The sequence below is a fragment of the Aplysia californica genome, unplaced genomic scaffold (genome assembly GCF_000002075.1).
Source record: "Aplysia californica isolate F4 #8 unplaced genomic scaffold, AplCal3.0 scaffold00004, whole genome shotgun sequence".
NCBI classification, from domain to species: Eukaryota; Metazoa; Mollusca; class Gastropoda; order Aplysiida; family Aplysiidae; genus Aplysia; species Aplysia californica.
The window spans coordinates 319,205-332,040 of record NW_004797274.1 but is presented as its reverse complement, the minus strand read 5'-3'; the positions used below and the strand labels follow the sequence as shown (position 1 = coordinate 332,040).

Below are 12,836 nucleotides of genomic sequence, written 5' to 3'. Positions count from 1 at the left end.
GAGAGAGAGAGAGAGAGAGAGAAGGGGGAGAGGTTGGGGGACATTATTTCCTCAAGCACCTACTCTGTCTACAACCCAAAGTCTCCAGGGTGAAAAAACGAACACAAAACGCACATAGACACAACATACAAACAAGAAATGAGTTGACGTTAAGCGAAAGTAGGCCAACTACTACTACAGTGTTAGCTTTTAGTATTAGTAGTAGGCCCTCTATGCATGCAACAACAACAACGGACCTTCCTTCGTTATCTCTAGACTACTTACGTGGGAACTTTTGGTGGGCTGGTTGTTCATGATCTTATCACTCTTATCTTGGTCACACATCTCGGTGGAGCTTGAATGAATGAAGGCTGAATTCTTTTCGACGCGATAAGAAAAAATCGGAAGGGATGCGGCAATAAATTTCACTATTTCTTTTATGACGCGGCACGAGTTCTTTCCCCAGCAAAATCTTCCACAGAACCGAGCCTTGCCCAACCTACTTTTCGTCGGTTGTCGGTTGATCAAGTGTGTTGAACTGGGCCAATCGTTCTTTATGGGCGTGTCTTGTTTGACGAAATCAATTCACCAACAAATATTAGGCTATTATTCAGATTCCAATTATTCTATAAATAGCTGCTCTCCAAATATCGATTTTAGCTTTCTAGATTTAAAAAAAATACATCTACTCATGACTTTTGATACTCTATCTTATTTTTAAAAAAGTCAAACAGCCAAAAATAAAAAAGACAGCTTATAAAGAGATTGAGGACGAATTCATAATTTATTCTACTGAGAATCCGCTAAATGTTAGGCTACTTTCGTTTCTTTCGTACAAAGGATATGATTTAAGTCTACCTTGCCAACCTTTTCAAAGCGTCAAAATGGCGTCAAGTCAGGACTTGAAAGAAGGTATGAGGGGGAAAAAAGATGAAAACTTGGGTTATATTTTAAAATAAATTTTGCTTGGACTGAAATTCCAAGCGATTGTCACGAAAGAGGCCTAGAATAGAACGTATGATTGTTAATTTGAATTTGAGCTCGTGCAGTCACAGTATTGTCATGAGTAAATTGTGAATGAACAAATACTTGCCTTCCTAGTCCTAGCCTAGCCTAGAGTTAGAGGCACTAGATTCTAGAGATAGAATCTAGATTCTAGATCTAGTCAATCTAGATCTAGAGACTAGTGAGGTGAGAGAGAGAAAGAGAGTTATTTGTGGTAGTGCAGAGGCCTGCATACAACTATTTGTATTAATCTGAACCATTTTATCAGTTTGATGGGTTTTGCACGTTCTCTGAATATAACATCTAGATCTAGCCTTTAACTCTTTTTAAGACTTTCTTTGTTACATTTTGTAAGTAAAAGACACCTTTGTCCCACCAACAGCAGACCAAAGGCAATTTTGTAAAACATTTCGAACCATCATACACGCAAATCAGAAACACAAATTAAATTTTTATATTTTGTGGCATGCATGTTGGTGCTTGCATTTTGAAATTCCAGAATAAAGTATTATAAAGTAGCAATGCCAATCGCCCGCTGCGCCTTGTGCCGGAAATCGGTCTCCGAGCGAGGGGTATTTTTTGGGCCGCTCGGAATCAGAAGTGACTCTCTTCTAAGTTAAGTTACGGGAAAACTCCTGGACGAAAATAAATGAAACTCGGCAACCAACCAGAGGAAAGGTTAAACTAACAACATGCCAGCGTACAATCCCGAACGATTACTAGAACCGGAGATATTGCCATGTTTGTGCGAATTTCCTCTGCGGTTTGAAAACTAAGCGGAGCAGCGGGTTGATCGCCAACCACACAAGTGCCCCACATGTCTTCTTTATTGCTGTATAATTTCAGATCTCTGCGTTTAGTAGATTTTCCGTACCAACTTAAAATTACCACCCATCCATTGATAAAACCCTAGATCTAGAAACTTGATCCCGCTTTCCAAACGCGAGGTGCCGGCACGCAAGAGGCACGTGATCGCTAGGCGGCATGTGATTGGCTGCCTATAACCAAATGGGTCACCGATGACTACATCGCGGGTTTTCTCGATAGCGCTTTACTGAGTTTTAGAAGGGGTGATCGCGTCGCGGTAAAAACGATGTCACGCAATTCAACAAATTTCACGCAAATATCAGTCTTTAAGATCCAAAGTAATGAAGACATCGAAAAAGTGATAGCAGAACTAGGTTCGGCACTAAAAATCACATGGAGATGCCAAGTTTCATTCATATGCTCCAATTCATTACTGACTTATGAACAGTTTTTCCTCAAAATACATCAAAACATGTCCCACATTTTGGCGATTTTTTCCTATAGATATATATGAAGGTCCTCCAACATTTTGCAAACAAAAATCCCAATAACTTTTTTATTTATCAATGGATTTTTAAATTTTAAAAACCATAGTTCTTAGAATTTACTCTATTTTCATTTAAGTCCATTTTTAAGCAATTTGGATGAAAATTTAATTTTTCATTGTCATTGCTATATAAAGACAACAGTCTAATTGAAAAATTTTTAGGCAGGGCCTAGGCCTATACTATTAAATTTATAAACAAAGATGCAATAAAATATGAAGTTTTCTTGCAATGTTGAATGACCAGAAGGCTCGTCTTCAATGAGTTAACATCATTATAAGCAATTTTACTGAACTGTTGTAGTTGAAAGGAATTCTTGATGAAGTTGAAGCCATATATAACGATTATGATTCTCATTAACACATTTCTTGTCAAGGTTTCAGAATTTGACATGATCACTTTAGATTCCTGCATTATTTATGTATTATAATATTACAGTCATGAATGAATGATCATGTTTTGAGGTTTTGTTGGGAGAAGGATTTAATAAATTATTATAATCAAAGAGAAATATTTGAGATGGATTCAGGAGGTTTGGGGGGGGGGGGGGAGTGTCATGATCATGAAGGTTGGATTTTGATTTGTTCTGAGCTCTAATCTTAAACTCTGAGAATGCACTCCTGTTTGGGACTATACTATGCTTAGAATATATTATAAGAATCAGACGAGAAACAGACATGATTTTTATCTGGAATTTTCTCGTCTTTAGGTCTTTTCTTTGCAAAGGTTTTCTCAGTGCTCAGTACGTTTTTTAAAATTATATATATATATATATTAGATTGGTCTCAGAAAAGTATGTCTTTCCTATCACTGCCTGTCAAATAGTATTTTTGTGCTTCCAATATATTGTGAGGAGGCACTAAGGAATCTTCGATTGGTTGTTGCAAATATTAGTTCTGATGTATTGATCATGTGTTTAGAAATAATTTTAAAACCTGCATTCATGTAAATGCTTTGTTGGTTTTTTTCTCTCCTCCACCCCCCCCCCCTCCCCCCTCCCCATCCCAGTTTTAAAAGAGAGTCTTGAAAACAAAGGCTCTCTTGGGGAGATCAAGGCAAGAATACGTGCTGAAGTTTTCCGTGCTTTGGATGACCAGTCAGAGGCCAAACCCCACATCAGCAATGAAAATGTTCTCATCTTTGAACTGATTAGAGAGTTTCTTGAATACAACCACTGTAAATATTCCGTGTCGGTACTCGTATCAGGTAACAGAATATTTTACAAATTTAAAACTGGCTTTGTTTCTATGAGATGATTGAGAGGAGGGTTGCGGTTTATTAATCTTGCCCAAGGCTTCTTGTTGTTATCCATCTCAGGTCTGTGCAAAAATGTTTGTTGTCAGATTATAAATAAATGCAAGGTGATATAATTTTCACATGGATTAAATCATGTTGCCAATGTTGCTGTTGCCAAGATCGTAATATTTAATTAAACTTAGAGATGAATTATTTAAGAGAAAGCCTGACTTTGCAAGGAGATAAAGTTTTCTACTCTTTAGATAATTTCAACCTACTGTTCATTGACTCCACATGTCTTGATTAAAGATGACTGTTAAGAACGAAATTCAGTGAAAGTTGAATTTGGCACTTTTTATTTGCAAGTGAAACCTTTGCTTACCATTGCAGCATCCTGGTAACAGATCTTTCTCGACAATCAGAAAGCTATTGAAGGGTGTTGAAGATGCAGGGGGAGATTCCTCTGTGTGTGTGTGCAGAAAAAGGAAATTTTTTTTTATAAATCTTTTTTCAACATAAGAAATGAACATGGTGCTATCCTACATCTGTACAGGACTAAAGTTACCTCGATACAACTAAGTAAGATGCTTTTGTGGCTAAATTAACTAAACGTAAAAAAGACAAAAGGAATTAATAGTAGACTTTAGAGTAAAAAAGGACCAATTGCAAAATTTATTAAAGATGACAAGTTTGTATCCTGCACAACAATTGATTACAAACTTGACTGGCATCTCCATGCTCCTCTCGTGTGTAAACAAGTAAATCAAAAAATGTTCCTTTTTTATTAAGGAAATTAAGAAGTTTCTGTGTCGATAATAAGATTATGTCCCTTTTATACCATTCTATGATGGAAAGCATGCTATTATTTTGTATTTGCTATTGGGCTGGGAATGGAAGAGTAAAAGATGAAAAATTCGACAGAACCATTAAGAAAGCCAACAAGATCTCTGGAATTATTTTATTAGAATTGATGAAATGTATAACACCACAAGTATAAAAAAAATATAAAAAGCATTAAAATAAACAACCCATCACACCCACTTTCCTCGCAAATTGTCAAATCACGAAGCGGCAGATAGATCTATGTATCTAAAAACAAAGAAAGAAAGATATAAAAGAAGTTTTTACCTTCTAGGTTATTGTCAGAATAAGCATAGATGTGTATTGCTCTTTAGAGTATGTAATATCTATAAATGACTCCAAAGTCTTGTAATTTAATTCCTGCATGTGGGGTTGAATGATGCATTTGATGTGATAAGTACATTTTGTCTGCTATTTTTTTTTTTCATATTGAATTCTAATGAGAGTAATTTAGAATTTAAATTTTTATGTATATCTGCATGTGTTTTTACAGTTCTGAACAACCAAGAAATTTCCCTCGGGGATATAATAAAGTATTACCTTATCTTATCTTATCTTATCTTAAGTTGTCAGTGCCACCTCATAAAAAGCAGCAATAGAGAAACCATTCCCAATGCTGCTGGGTGTCAGTGGACTTGGTAATGTGAGTAGTTCTTGATTGGGGAAACTAAGAATCTTTGTCTCATGCATACAAAGTATTTATTTTGTACACGTTTTTATTATTTGTGCTCACAACAAGAAGGCCAGCACTGTGGTCAATGAATGCGTGCATACAGATAACTTGTTCTCTTAAGAGGCATCAAATATTTACTGAAATATTTTCTCATTCTTTCTCAGAAACTGGATTACCAAAGGTGCCTTTAGACCGAGACTTTTTGCGGAATGAACTTAATGTTGTTGAGGATGCTCCATCAAAATCTGTGTAAGTTTCAACATAGTTGGTGATTTGCTTTGACACTTTTGTGAAGCATCGTGGTGAAATCAGGCGCTCATCAAAATAACGAAATCAGAGAAACAGGCAATTTTCTGCCAGTTAGGCAATTTTATCGAATTTTTGTTTTTTGGCTCAACCCATTTTATGTCCATATAAAAACCCATTTCTGTGTGTCTTGTACAGAAGAATGTTAATTAATGGCACACATTATATCATTTTTCAGTTTTCAGACTTCTATTCAAGATAGATGGGCATTTTTTCTTCATTAAAAGCGAAGCAAGTAAATAAGCTTTCAGATGATACCAATAACCCTACGTGCCCAAAAATTAATGAGCGCCTGATTCCACCACGTCGTGACACATTTTATCTTTGCTATCTCAAAGGTGAAATATGTGCCACTTGATTATACATCAGTTTTGGAAGCCAACATGCTCTATTCTTTAAGTTTCTAGGTGTTTAAATCTTGACATGATGATCTTTCTTTTTTTCTGCCTTACTGGAGACATTCAGCCTACTGCTTCTGCTGTTGTGGTAAGATCAGTCCATGATAGGAATTGTCTTGTCTCCAACATAATATGATTGACATCTTCTTAAGACATTGTAATGAGATGATAAATGCTATATCTATTCCTAGATTCTACTCATTAGTCTATCTACGTTGTTTTCAATACCCAGTTTCCAGGGGGGAATGATGTGTGTGGGTCTTACAGGTCCGGAGCTCCATCCACTGCGTCGACCCGGTTCAACTTTCGCGTCTGTTTATATACCCTCCCCTTTCGCCCTTATTCTCCTACACTCACTAGGCTACTCTGAGTTTGTTCACTCATTTCACGTGCTTGTGGTTTGCCAGGTAATCACAACGAATGAGACCACAGACATGTCATTTTACTTCTGGATTTTGAACTCGAAAAGAAGGTCTCTGTAAATGTCATTGCTGCTGAATAAAAAGCCACTTACTTGACTAGCAGGCCAGTTACTAGTAAGGTTATTATTTTCAGAAAACGCTAGTTATTCTTGCAAATTTTCCCTAAATGGAGTCTTATCTGAGCTGCTTTTTTAATGAGATGGATACTTTTGCTGTCTCCAGGCCTCTCTTATACAGCCTAGTGTCCAACTACAAGGATGACAATGCTGACAGAGCCCTAAAGGCAAAAGGTTTTTTCAATCATGCTGGGACAAGGGCTCCCTCAACTTCAAATATGAAAGATGGTGAGTGTTGTATTATAATAATACTGAAAGCAAGAAGTCATAAGAATCAACTCCAAACACAATTGCTCTCTAATTATGTGATTTCTTCCTGGAAGTCTATATGATTTCAGCTGGTGGTTCCGACCCCTTGACAATTACAATTACTTCAGGCGAGTAGCAATATTTGGCAGGCAGAAATTACTAGGCAAGTGGCAATTACTTCTGTTGAGTTCAACCTTTAGACGATTCCATAATTACTTCCGACGAGTAGCATTTTCTTCCCATGAGTTTAATATCTAGCTAGTTTGCTGGTTTCCTGGTCAGTTATGAACAGCGCCACAATGTTGGATAAACTCTATTTCGGAATATGGCAAGGCACCAACATTTTTTTAAAAAAAGAAGAAATTTTTGATAAATAAAATAATTGGTAACAAATGATTTACGTAAAAAGGAATTGGAACTTTTTTCCGTCGCACCAAACGCAGGAATCAGTACTAAAATTGATTCTTCGCCCAGCTCTTATACGAAGCGTAAGATTATTGCTGAAGAGAATTCAAGGGAGGGAACAAAGTTTTTACATTTTGTCTCATAGAAAAAGCAATTGCATGAGTTGCTCCCCTCAGTCGATTTGGAGTGGAACCATGTCATTGGGATGTTCACTTTAAGTCAAACCTGGTGTGGATTTTGTTGTCTTTGGTTTAATTTGAAAGCTGTTGGAACGCTGAGTGACGACTTACTATCTTAGTAAAAGGAATTCACCAGTGGTCTTTTGTAATCTTACAGATAACAGGTGGTGATGGCTGTATGTGTTTGGGTATGTGGGTGTCTAAGCTACTGTCGTGTGTCTGTGCGGGTGTAAGATAGATGTAAGGCGAGGGAGAGAGAAAGAAAGAATTTCCGTGTACCCGCCCGTTTGAAATCAAAACTTTGGATCTTAAAGAATGTTTGTATTTGTTTTATATCTCTTTCTAGTCAATTGTAAATTTCATGGGACGGAAATCCAAAATTACTGTACATTATTTATTGCTTATTAAATATTATTTATGAGGATGAAGATAAGTTTGTAGATAGCCTGATGCTAGTGAAACAAGCCTTGGTAAATGAGAATTATTATCAACGCACTATGCATGCAAAGCTGACTTACATGCAGATATTCGTACCCAGGGTTGAATTGTATTCTACATTTTTTTAGTCATAGATATTGTTACAAAGCTTTCAGTTTGGTAAGTTTAGAAAAAGGCACACGTTTCGTCTTTAGTTCTGTTTGCTTCATGCTGTGCTGTGATATGACCCTAGTTTGAGTAGCAAGGCGTTCTTGAATTTGAATCATTTAGGAAGTTTTTTCATTGCCCTTTTCCGGTGATTGTGAAAGGCATCCAATTGTACTGTAACTCTGTCCTTTTGAAAATAGAAGTATTATAAATAATTTGAATTTGAATTACTTTTTTCCCTCAGATACAGACCATGAAGATCCAGCACCTGTGATTGTGAAAGGCAGCCATTTGTAGCAGTGGACGCAGTTTTCTTCTCTTTTTTTTTTCTCTTTTTATGCGCAGTGTGATTGTACATAGAATCCACAAGATTGCCAGATTTCTTAAAATATGTGCATCATTCGAAAGACTGTTATTGTTCTTTGACAGTATATTAATAAAACTGTAAATACTTTCAATTTCAAAGTCAAATCATGTAAGATAATATTTATGTTGCTTTGATGTATATTATATATGTACTTTTGCAAGCAAAAGCCCCCCAATAAACTTTGCCACAAAACACTGAACAATCTTATCAAGAATCCTTGTAGTTTCCATGTTTTACATTGTTTTATACTGTGAGTCAGGGGTTCAATCGTTAAATAAAGGTGGCCATTTGAATTGTTTCTCTATAACTTTTTAAAATTATTCAATAACTTTAGGATAGGCCTACACCTTCTATTTAGAGTCAGATAACCTGTACTTGATGTATTCAGGGTCAACTAGCTAGTACTAGTATTATTTATTATCTGGTGCTAGCTTTATCATTTATGCTAAATTCTTCTACAAAATGAATCATTGTCTTGCAATTTTGAAAAAAAAAATCACAATTCATCTCCAAGCAGTCTCTCATTTCTTTTATGTGAAGATGGTTGAAGAGCTTAGAACTCTGTCTCTAGTATTAGAATTTAGATCTTAAGTATTTTGGTTAAATTGTGTGTGTGCCTGTGAAAAGTTCCCAGTTGTCGGCAAAGCTATTTTTGAGCAACGGGGTAAAAAGGCCAAAAAAGTCGTACCTGATCAAAAATATAGTTCCATTATAAGAAAACACTCATTTAAACATTTTTTAATAACATTGAAAGGATTTTAGATTATTTTAAGTCTAAATATTTGTTTATTAGTTATTTTTGCAACATGTTGTACTTCGCCAAAGTTTAAAAATGTGCTACAAATTAGGTTTTTCTTCTAACTTTGTTTTGATACCCTGTGTTACAAAATGTGATATATCTTTAGAAATACTCAAGATATTTGAACAATTTAACTCATTCGCTACGCCGTGCCGTGGGCAGTGACGCGGTAAATGTGTCTTCCGTACGCCAAGCAGCCCCCGACAACTCGAGAACCGACCTATAATTCTAGCTTAGATTTTATTCCAATCCAATCCATGTTAAAATAAAGGTTATAATATAACATTGACTTCCGGGTCAAGCGTTTCCACCGCAAACTGAAAGTTTTGATTTGGTTTTTAAATTGAAACACGATTTCGAAGTTTGCGCGACTTTGTTTTATCGTGATGCCCAAATTATAGCCCAGACATCAGTCTTAGTACTTTTTCACATCAAAACGTACGTATCAATTTTTTGCTCACTAAAGAAATATAGGACTCTTCTTTAGAATATTGTTACTATTGGACACAAATTGCCTGTGGTCTGCTTTTGAGAAATCAATATTTTTCAGTGCTAAATCTAAAATGCCAAAGTATTTTTTCTCTCCCCGAAATTACTATTTTTTGGGGTGAAATTACAGAAAAAGTACCACTCAAGACATATATAGTAGTTTCTTTCAAATGTAATTCTGAATAATTCCATGTAAGATACAATTTTTTTTTTTGGTGAATGCATCATGTCCTTTTATCAAGAGTATACAAATTTTTTTTTTTTTTCAATATTGGATGTTATGATCCAAATGTACAAATTTTATGGAATGTAAGTAAAAAACTAAATTTTTCAATATTTTCCAGTTCTATATATTCATTTATGGTTATTTTGATGTATCATTTGACTAGGTGCGACCATATTTTTTTAGTTTCACCAAAGATTATTAATTTTTTTATTTCCAAATTTTTACGCATTCTAGTAAAATTGTGTTGCATAATCGCCTCTTACAGTAACCAAAGTTGAAAAATACACAAACATTATTACAGAGATGTATTCTACAAACCATACTGAAAATTGTGGTATATAAATGTTAATATTTTTATTTGAATTTGTGGCCTCAAAGACCTGTGAACTGAGCACTAGTCACCATCTCATTTCGCCCTCCCGAAAAAAATTTGTCCACAAGCCGAAAATAATACGTAGCGAATGAGTTAAAAACCGGCGTGTTCAGTATTAAATGTGCTCCAACAATATGCCCTTATTTTAATATCCAGAATTTCTGATAACTGGTACCTTTCTCCAGGCACACACCCATAATTATTTGTCCGGTACCATCGAAAGCCTCTCTTAATTAAACCTCGCTGTTATTGTCTGAGAAGCAGTAGACCTGTAGAAGCACCTATCATAATATAGTGGAAACCATATATAACAGGCCTGCAGGGACGGCTCGTGGGGCTAAAAAGTGGGCGTGCACTAAAAAACAGCTGGTTGAAGATGGTCAAGGGCATAGTAAATGGGATGGTAGGATCTCTGGGTTGGTGAAGGAGGACCTTAATATGCTTTTATTTTCGTTCTTTTTACTGGTCGCTCTGATTTCTAGAACTAAATCTGTTTGTTAGCTAAACATCAAGTTCTTTACCCTGCATTGGAACTAAACACTCGAGTAATAACTTTCCCCACTCCACTACAAAACCATTCAAAGGCACAACTCATAGGGCGGTGCCTAAAGTTTGTCAAGTTCACCTCCCTCAGGTCACGGTCACCTGGTCGCTTAAAATAGAGGCAAGACAATGAACCAATCACAATTCACTTGAGCACTTCACTGGATTGCTCCGGGGATCACATGATTTTGGCATTGAATAGTGTACAGGCTATCCCGTTTATTTTTAATTTTCCTACTGTGGGCTATGTTTCGTGAGTGCACATTTGGGATGTGCCGCCTTGTTAATACTTACTTACTTTTACTTTTTCATCCTCTGTTGCCGTTAAGTAAGCGTCGAGGGGAGATGCAGTTTTCTATGGTAGGCCAGCTCCGCAGCTCTTTCAGTTGTGATGTTATGTTTTCTTAGGGTTTCCTTGACACCCTCGATCCTCCTTTTGCGTGGCCTTCCTCTTCCTTTATAGCCTGAGTGCTTGGTGTTGTAGGCTCTCAAGGCTGGCTGGTCAGGTGACATGCGTAACAGGTGGCCATACCATTTTATCCTCTGCCTTGTTAATATTAATACGTTACAAAGTGTCGTCATCGCTTGGGTTATCCCAAAGAGCGATTTATAGGTCAGATAGCCACTGTTGGTCGTTTGTTGAATATTCTATTACGTTTAGTTAAAGTGCGTGAACTTTGGCTTGGCATAGTAGATGCTTTACGGCGCTTTTGACTCAGAAATGACAGTTACAGCGCCAACGAGGACCTTGTTTTGATATTATATTTGGCTAGTGTTTGTTTTTTACTTCTTTTATTTCATGTTTGTGGGTGCTTTTCGTAATAGAACACTTAAAAATTTTGGGCGGCACTGCACGACCGTGCTCTATGGACGAACCGCTCCTGCAGGCCCGGTAATAACAGGGATCTGGTTATAATAGGGATTTTTTAAATCCCCGGTTTTTTTTCTACTCTTTGTCTCTTTTAAAGTTATCGGCAATAACAGGGCCTCATCGGAGCCGAATCGGTTATAGCAGGGACAACGGCTCATTAACTATGTGCAAAAAGGAAGAGACAGAGAGAGAGAGAGAGTAACGCAGTGATAGAGCAAGCCCATGCAAGCCACACCACTGCAAGCACACGCAGCGGGTGAAGCAAGAGAGGGCTGCAGTGTGCTGCAGACATCGATCTAGCCCTAAGCCTAGCTACACACACACGTAAAAACCCCTGTTCGTAAGTAGGCCCTATTTGTGGCAAGGGTAACTACCCATGAATAACTAAAGCTGGATTAGTCCTCAAATGCTTACTTCCCTTACATTTCTGATTTAACAAGGATTTGATACACAGGACTTTTTCTCTGGTCCAATCATCCCTGTTATATCAGGTTTCTACTGTATTAACAGTTGTGTTGGTTATATTGTTGTCACACCAGTTTTAATGTTATTTACAACTTGTTCACAGATGTAGAACCATAGTACTAGTAGTTGGAATCTTTGGGAGGAAAAAAATCCTTTCCTCTCAGTGTTTTTCTTCCTGACATCTCTCCAACAGTTACAATTTTTCAATTACGTTTTCACTTTCAGAAATTTATTTGTGATGATTTTGATGGGGGTTGGTACATGTACTAGTTTTCCTCAAATCAAGATGTGGAAGGAGGAGGGGGGGGGGTTAGTGTGGGTGTGGGTTTTGGTGTGGGTGTGAAACGGCGCTGGAACTGTTCTACGGAGAAAAACAAGAAGCTGTTCGGGAGTGTCATACTAAAGCAGGGTGAGTGAGGAGGGGGGGGGTTGCTACTCTCTTGTATCACCTCTAATCTTTGTCGCTTGTATGATCTAATTGTGTTGCAAGTGCCTTAAAACCCTTACAATCCTCTCGGTCTGCTTGTTTGTCCCTGCATCCATGGACTTCCTCTACCTTTTACTTTGTGGGTGGTTGGAGGGTGTTGTGGCTAGGTTTTTCTGCTTTCCTTCCCTCTAATGTCTTTGTTAGTCTACCTTACCTTTTTACTTCACTAAACATAATTGTGTCCAAATGCTCTATTTAGCCCCGCGCCCGAATTCCACAAAAAAAAAACCTCAAAGAAAATTCTACCTCCGCCCGCCAAAAGAGAAAAATGATAATAAGCCTGTGTTAATGTTGTCACTTTATGGGAATCCTAGAAGTGCTTTAATCTGAATTAGTGCTATTGTATCTGGACAACAATAGACTTGCACCCTCTTCCCTCCCCTTCCTTCCCCTATCATACCACACCACACCACACCACACCACACTACACCACACTACACCACACCACAC

At 37.1% G+C, this 12,836-nt stretch overlaps 2 protein-coding genes across 2 annotated transcripts in view; one reads left to right on the top strand and one right to left on the bottom strand.

The window, feature by feature from the left end:
• Window positions 1–547, bottom strand: part of LOC101861010 (bifunctional 3'-phosphoadenosine 5'-phosphosulfate synthase) — a gene marked incomplete in the record, with an annotated part of 92,902 nt that extends 92,355 nt beyond the window's left edge. Inside the window, 1 exon segment of the mRNA XM_013079647.2 lies at window positions 265–547. Coding sequence (XP_012935101.1) covers window positions 265–324 — 60 coding nt within the window.
• A 227-nt stretch (window positions 548–774) lies between these two features.
• Window positions 775–8,332, top strand: LOC101861778 (centrosomal protein 20). Its single transcript, XM_005089191.3, has 5 exons — window positions 775–891; window positions 3,345–3,542; window positions 5,271–5,355; window positions 6,455–6,576; window positions 8,011–8,332. The coding sequence occupies exons 1-5, from the start codon at window positions 864–866 to the stop codon at window positions 8,061–8,063; spliced, it is 486 nt and encodes a 161-aa protein (XP_005089248.1). The 5' UTR covers window positions 775–863; the 3' UTR covers window positions 8,064–8,332.
• The last annotated feature ends 4,504 nt before the right edge of the window (window positions 8,333–12,836 follow it).